General features: G+C 37.8%; 1 protein-coding gene and 1 pseudogene across 1 annotated transcript; both read left to right on the top strand.

Moving 5' to 3' along the window:
* The first annotated feature begins 510 nt into the window (after positions 1-510).
* On the top strand, positions 511-2,320 carry LOC121790346 (annotated as a pseudogene).
* Positions 2,321-3,709: 1,389 nt separating this feature from the next.
* Positions 3,710-7,051, top strand: LOC121790348 (mitochondrial substrate carrier family protein ucpB-like). Its single transcript, XM_042188592.1, has 9 exons — positions 3,710-3,755; positions 3,975-4,077; positions 4,559-4,622; positions 4,725-4,955; positions 5,020-5,187; positions 5,293-5,342; positions 6,093-6,225; positions 6,559-6,596; positions 6,685-7,051. Exons 1-9 carry the CDS (start codon positions 3,731-3,733, stop codon positions 6,779-6,781), a joined length of 909 nt encoding a protein of 302 aa, XP_042044526.1. The 5' UTR covers positions 3,710-3,730; the 3' UTR covers positions 6,782-7,051.
* Positions 7,052-7,346: the final 295 nt, after the last annotated feature.

Here is a 7,346-nt window from a genome sequence, read left to right as displayed (position 1 = left end):
TTTTAGTAAAAATTATCACCTACAGCCGCAATTGTTGACTTTGCTATACACTCATTCCTTAATTTCCGTACCGAAAAGGAAATGTGCAAGTAGTCCGGGACAGAGGGAGTATTTATTATTGCAACATGGTGGTTGGAATAAGCTTTTATTTTACGTTAGTCACAACTCAGAAGTGTCGTAACCGAGTCAGCATGATTGATTTTAAAAGTATGTGTGATTTGCGACGAGCACAGTTTCATTTAATTATTGGATTATTACAATGATTCCTTTCCCAACATTATTGATCCCAAGAATCATGTCAATAAAGAAACACACTAGTTATTTGTTAGTACTACATAAACAAACCATCTGAGGGGCGCTTTTGGAATATTGCGTTGCGTATGCAAGTTGAATTGCATACTCTAAAATCTCATACAGGTATTCCATAATTATGGGATGGACCTACATATAACTGCATAATTAAATGCATTTAATAATTGAAAACGTTTTCCATAATAAAGATTGCTGCAACTGCCATTCTTCACCAACTTGTGGTAGCTGTGTGTGAGAGGGAGAGAGAGAGAGAGTTGCCGATGGCAAACGCTCTCAAATTGCCGGTGGCTGACACCTCCTCTGGTAACTAAACCTCAGTTGATCAAGCATATAGTTTTTCTCTGCTTCATCTTAACTATTCTTGTTTGTATGATCAGACAAAGCAACATGGGTAGCCTCTCCATCCCATGCCTTTTATCACTTCGGCACCAGTGGAGCTGCTGTCGCTGCTGCTTCCAGCGTCACTCATCCTTTAGGTAGGAGTACAACATTTTTCAGCTATGATAATTGGAAGTACTTATGTGATTTTGGCTTATGATGGAGAGTAGATCTTCTAAAGGTTAGGCTGCAAATGCAAATGGTTGGGCAAAGAGGACCGTTGATCGGCATGGTGTGTATCTCCTTTTTCTTGGTTAGCTAACATATTGTTGGAGTGTTAGATGATGATCCATGTTGTTGTTTGTAGAGACAACTTGGTATAAACGTGGTGAAAACAGAAGGACTAAGAGCCTTGTACATGGGATTGACGCCTGGGCTAGTGAGATCAGTTTTTTATGGAGGTCTCCGTCTAGGCTTATACGAACCATCGCTGCGTCTGTCTGAGATGGCTCTGGGATCCCCCAATATCTTGACCAAGGTATTGGTTGGAGCCTTCTCTGGTGCTCTTGCAACAGCAGTCACCAATCCTGTGGAAGTGTTGAAGGTAGTGAGTGTAGTTACTATGATGGATGGATCCATCTTCAACTCAATCCTGTGTTTTGTTTTGGGTAATGTTAGGTGCGGATGCAGATGGGGAGATTGACGACTAAAGGGCCGTTGCAGGAGCTGCGTAAGATGGCTGCAGATGAGGGCTTGACCGGCTTCTGGAAAGGGCCGGCCCTGAAATGACCCGAGCTGCTGTCTTCACCTCCTCACAGCTTGCTACATATGATGAAACCAAGAGGGTGCACTCCAGTTTCAGCCTGCCCTATTTACTAATTTCATTCTCATGCTTTGATGCTCTCTAACATTCTTCCACCCCTCCCTATATATCGCAGCTCGTGATGAGATGGACTTCGCTCCACGATGGATTTTATCTGCATCTCATGTAATTCGCCTTGCCTAACTTATGCAACCTTGAAATGTTCTGTTTATAGTAGTTAAGATGTCCCTTTGCACAGTGCAAGCACCGTGGCTGGAGCTGCCAGCACTATTGCAACTGCACCCATCGATGTGGTCAAGACGAGACTTATGCTTCAACGACAGTCCAAACTTGTTGGAAACTATAAAAATGGACTTGATTGTGCTTACCAGGTTCTTACCTCTTCTTTTTATTAATTGCTTCATTGTAGTACTAGCTAGTATTTATGGATGATCATTTTTGTCTGGCGTTTCAGCTTCTAATGAAAGAAGGTCCTCGAGGTTTCTACAAGGGGTGAGTTACATTTACATTTATATATACCGAAATTAAATCTTTAACAAATTTTGAGGTTGTTATTTGAACTAGGGCGTTTGCGTTGTTCACGAGAGTTGGCCCCCAAACAACAATCACCTTCATCCTGTGCGAGCAGCTACGAGAACTCGTCGGACTCAAGGCACTATAAACCAGGCCTGAATTTCCTGCTAGTTGTGTTGAACAACTGAAGATCAATCTCTCTCAGATGCAGCATCGCCTCGCCTCGCCTCGCCTCCATGGTTTTGTCATCATATACTGATACTCTATAATAAATCTTCATATGACTTTTAAACGTGTTGTTACATGTATTTTCTATCCACATTCTTCTTTAATAATCCCATACATAAATTTAAATTGCAGTCTCAAAACTAAACTAAATTATTCGCAATGTTATTCTAAAGTTTAAATCACGTTTAATAACTAGCAAACTGCCATTCAATTTAGATCGTTATAAATCAGCCTAGTTAGATCAACGGAATGTAAGAGCATGTTTGGTCTTCCATCACCAACTTCTCATTTCGTCACAAAATCTTGGATTTCTCACGACCTTTGAATAGCAGAAATAAGTTCTTTTTTGTATAGCAGCAGCAGCTTCAACATTTTTCTTTTTATAATCTTCATTTTATTTTTTTTGTAACTTGGACTTGTTTTTTTTTTTCAGTTTATAGCCTCAAATTTAAATAAGTTTACAATTGTAACCAATTAAAAACAATTTAGCATTGAAAGTGAGAAAATTTATTTGAGAATGTGGAAAATACGTCGGATTTTGTTTGTGAAAAGTAAAGAATCTTACTCATTTATCTCGACCTCAGTCATACTTTTCGGTGATGTGTTTTTTAAGCTGGCATAGTTGAATTTATTTTCAAAGTTTAAGCTGTATTAAAAATAAATCAAAGTTGGGCTATAAATTGTAAAAAATGCACAGAGTGGATAAAGTCGAAAATCCGGTTATATACAAAAGGGTATTGATAGTTTAACGTCACAAAATATTTCAAGTTTATTTTCTCCACAAACTTTAAATTTGACACATAATATCACAAACTTAAATAGTCGTTGAATTTTTCTCACTAGCGATTAAATCCGACTACATTTCAATTGTTATTACATCATACTATAAGAGATGATTATCACTAAAAAATGATAGTGATATGATTGCAAAGTCTCTACAAGTCATATATGGTTATCTATCTCATTTTTAATGTAGTAGAATTTTGTCGTCGGTGAAAAAATTCAACAACTATTTATGGTCATGATATTATATGTCAAGTTCAAAGTTCATGAGAAAATAGCAAATACTATGACTTATTGGGGCAACATCAACAACAAATTTGTAATTACAAAAAAAATATCAAGTGTTTTAAAAAATTCACATTTGTGTTCGAAGAATTAAAAAAAAAATCAGTGCTTGAACTATGTTATGACATCCCTAAATTCATACATAACGTTTCTTGTGTGTTTGAAATATTATGCACTCCTATTTCAGAGTTCAGACATCTCCAAAACATACTCACATGTATTTTGGTTTGTCACATCATTTTTTTACCATCGAAATATATTGAATTTTGAAAATATTGGGATTTTTTCGAAATTAGTAAATTTGTTACTAGGATATACTCTATATAAGTATTGAACTCGTTGCGAAAACGTGAGAAATATTATGTATATTAAAATTTTCCGACAATAAAACTTGGCCCGTCAAAAACCGGACTCGAGGCAACTTCAATAGTATCGTCTGCAAAAAGATTGAATCTCTCCAAATTGGCAATGTCGAACTCGTCGTCATCCCCTGGTAAATCTGCGTTAATATTTTTCGAAAATTTGATTGAAAGAGAAGTTGCAATTCCTATTGTTAATTGTTTTATGCAAATGGTTCATAACGTTGGCCCACGTTATTTATCGGCTTGTTTCTGTTGATTATATCGGAAGATATAATGATGGTTTTATTTATTTGCTTTGGTCGCTGAGTTAATTTCTGAAGTGTAGATTATATTATATGTGATAAATGTAGGATCAATGAAAGCAAAATGGGGAGTATCCTCATCCGATGTGCTTTATCATTTCGGCACCATTGGCATGTCTGTTGCTTCTACAACCGTAACTACCCAACCCCTCCTTTAGGTTATTTCTTTCTTTTTTCTTCTTCTTAATGCTAAATCTTTGTCTCCTGTTATTTTTCACATAAAGAGAAGAATTGTTGAGAATTGGTTTACATTCGGTTTGATGTCTCCTAGCTTAGGAGAGTGTTTGCAAAAGCTTTCAACTTGGATTTGTGATAAGTGTAACTCAGGTGCTTTTGATGAGTAGGTCGATAATCTGGTTCTTTACTCACGGCATTCAAGCAGTCACTGCAACTTTGATATGGATGTCATTTCCTTCGATTTAAGGCAGATGCTTCAATAATCAAATTCATGAAATGCCAAAGCCAATTGATAGCTCTTGTATATAGAACTCTAGATTGGTCCTAAATCGAGATTTGATTGGCCGTCAGTTAGCTGGTCAAGTCTGAGTTGTTTTCCTCTTTTTTGTTTGTTTTATTTTTATCTTTTTGGGGAATAAGTGATTCGGTATGTTGCATGTTGTATGTTGGACTACAGATGTTCTCAAGGTCAGGCTGCAAATGCAATTAGTCGGCCAAAGAGGTCTGTTGACTGGCATGGTGCACATCAATACTTGATTTTCTTTTTAATAGAAGAAGTTTCTTATTTAGTTATACCAGTATTGATGGAGGATTTGAGGACTCTTTCATGGTTTGGTGTAGGGACAAATTTCTATGCAAGTAGTCAAAAGTGAAGGACTCAGGGTCTTGTATCTGGGATTGACACCTGCTTTAATGAGGTCAGTTCTTTATGGAGGTCTCCGTTTAGGCTTATATTCAAAATATGTGTGTGAATTGGCTTTTGAGTCCCACAATGTCTTGATGAAGATTGCATCTGGAGCATTCTCTGGCGCTGTTGCAACAGCACTTACCAATCCAGTGGAAGTGTTGAAGGTATTGGGCGTAATGGACCTCCAACTCCCTCTAGAAAATTCCAGCTAACTCTCTTTGTTCTTAGGTATGGTTGCAGATGAGAGGAACAAACTCTCGCGGGCCAATCCAGGAACTGCAAAAAATTGCTTCAGAAGAAGGCATGGCAGCCCTATGGAAGGGGCTTGGTCCTGCAATGACTAGAGCTGCTGCATTGACTGCATCACAGCTGGCAACGTGTGATGAATCCAAGCAGGTGAACCACCCTTTGTCATGATAATACTAATCTTTCATTGTTTTAGTTTATTCACTTGCTTAGAGGCAATCTCTCACATTTTAATTTTGTCATCCCGCTTTTCAGATGTTGATGAAATGGACTTCTCTTCAGGAAGGATTTTATCTGCATCTCACGTAACTTGACTTCCCTTTGTACATTTTAATAGTTTGTGCTTCTTTTACTCTACTGTGGAACTTGGAAGCTTCCTTAGCTGGGTTAGGCAGTGGATGGTCTTGAACTAACATATGATCTAAATAGAAGTATGAGATATGCTGAAAATATATTCCATCCTATCTAGTAAGTCATTGCTACTCCAGACTGATTGACACATACATATTCATACTAGTACACACGGGGAGAGGACTATATAAGTTTGAAATGCTTAAGAAACTGCTAGAACCTACAAGGAAAATGGTTCCCTGCTATCCATATTTAACTGTCCACCTTATGTAACGAATAAGGATAATTTCTTTGTGTTTCTTCATTTCTTGCTTACATGATTTGCAATCAAATCTCTTTCCATGAAGATTGCAAATTTCCGCCTGAAATAAGCAAGGTATCACAATTTTGCATCAATGAAATATGTAGCGGTGTAGAATAAAATAACAATAAAGCATGAATAAGTTGATTTAGCTTGGAGCTGAAAAGCTTGATGAAATACTTTAAGTTGCAGGGTTAGTTGTTGGTTAGTCATACCTAAATGTAGAAAAAAGTCAATTGATATTGAGGTAGAAAAAACCTAGTGATTTGGCTGTGATTTATTTAAGTTGAGGGAGTCGCATATGCTTCAATTCTAAAACAACAAGGTTAATCATGTGTTGTATGAGTATAAATATTTTTTCTGTTTCGAAATTCTAATTCTATAACTTGTCAATTTTATATAGTGCAAGTACTATAGCTGGCACTGTGAGCACCATCATGACTGCACCGATTGATATGGTTAAAACAAGACTTATGCTGCAACGACAATCTCAAAGTGGTGGAAGCTATAAAAATGGCATCCACTGTGCCTACCAGGTTGTTGGCTTATTCCTTGCTTCTCATTTAGCCTAAAATTGAGTACATTTAGGGTTACCCTGTTCTTTAAGCAATTGCCACTCTATAATCATTCAGCTTTGAGCACCTATTCTAAATGCTTTTTGTTTGAACCTGCTGCTAGATGCATAATGAGAAGTCTGATAAGAAAGCTGTGTTTATGATTTGGAACAAGTTGCATTTCTTGTCAAAGAAATTGTTAATGCTTGCATGTGATCGTATTATTGTATCTACTGGACCAGCAACACAAAAGTAAAGGGGTTGTTTTTAAAGCCATTATACTCATTCGATATCCATTTTTGTGTACGGTTCCAGGTTCTGCAAACAGAAGGTCCTCGTGGTCTTTACAAAGGGTGAGCACCGCTCGTTGTTAATTTCACAAGCATTACTCTTGAACTGGTTGATTACCTAACTAACCATCCGTCATCGGAAATCAACTAGGGGCTTCTCGATGTTTGCAAGACTGGGTCCGCAAACAACCATTACCTTCATAGTCTGCGAGCAGCTGCGCGGACTTGCAGGACTCAATGCGCTCTAACTCGTTCCTGGATTTACACATGATTCAATAACTGAAGATGGATATACATTTTTGAGGTATAAGTCAGCCCAACCTGTGTTTGGAATTGGTATATTGATTTATAAAATGTTATAAATCTTTCCTTGATTGGTGCTACTTGTAGTTAGGGGGACAGTCTGTATTATGGGGTATTATCTGATTGTGGGGCCATTTTTAGGCGTGTTGTTGTATTCATTGTAACGGTGGTGAAAATGACTATTTTTCGAGGTAAAAATAATAAAATGGTGTTTGTTTCTCCTCTCACCTGAACATCAACATTTTTACACTTCAAGTTGAACTGTCTCTACATTAAATTGTAGTAATTCCACTTAGGTTCTGTTTTTATATGAAAGAAGTCGATAGTAGTATTAATCAGCAAACAAAAATATGAGATATTAAGAGTGTCCACAGTGGAGGAGCCGCGGCCCCCACTGCAGAGAGCCACGAGTCGTGGCTGAGGGCCGAGAGCCACGAGAGAGCTGCGGCCGCGGCCTTCACGCGGCTGAGCCATGTGAGCCGCGGCCCACCACTGCAGGGAGCCACGAAA

The sequence above is a fragment of the Salvia splendens genome, unplaced genomic scaffold, assembly GCF_004379255.2.
Source record: "Salvia splendens isolate huo1 unplaced genomic scaffold, SspV2 ctg484, whole genome shotgun sequence".
NCBI lineage: Eukaryota > Viridiplantae > Streptophyta > Magnoliopsida > Lamiales > Lamiaceae > Salvia > Salvia splendens.
Note: the sequence above shows the minus strand (reverse complement) of the source record. Positions and strands in the feature narration are given on the sequence as shown.

Bases quoted from the DNA above. Each gene is read 5' to 3' on its own strand.
- LOC121790348 (XM_042188592.1), top strand. From the start codon at position 3,731: ATGTCGAACTCGTCGTCATCCCCTG. The intron at 3,756-3,974 runs GTAAATCTGCGT...TGATAAATGTAG, and splicing joins GAACTCGTCGTCATCCCCTG to GATCAATGAAAGCAAAATGG. The intron at 5,188-5,292 runs GTGAACCACCCT...CCCGCTTTTCAG, and splicing joins CGTGTGATGAATCCAAGCAG to ATGTTGATGAAATGGACTTC.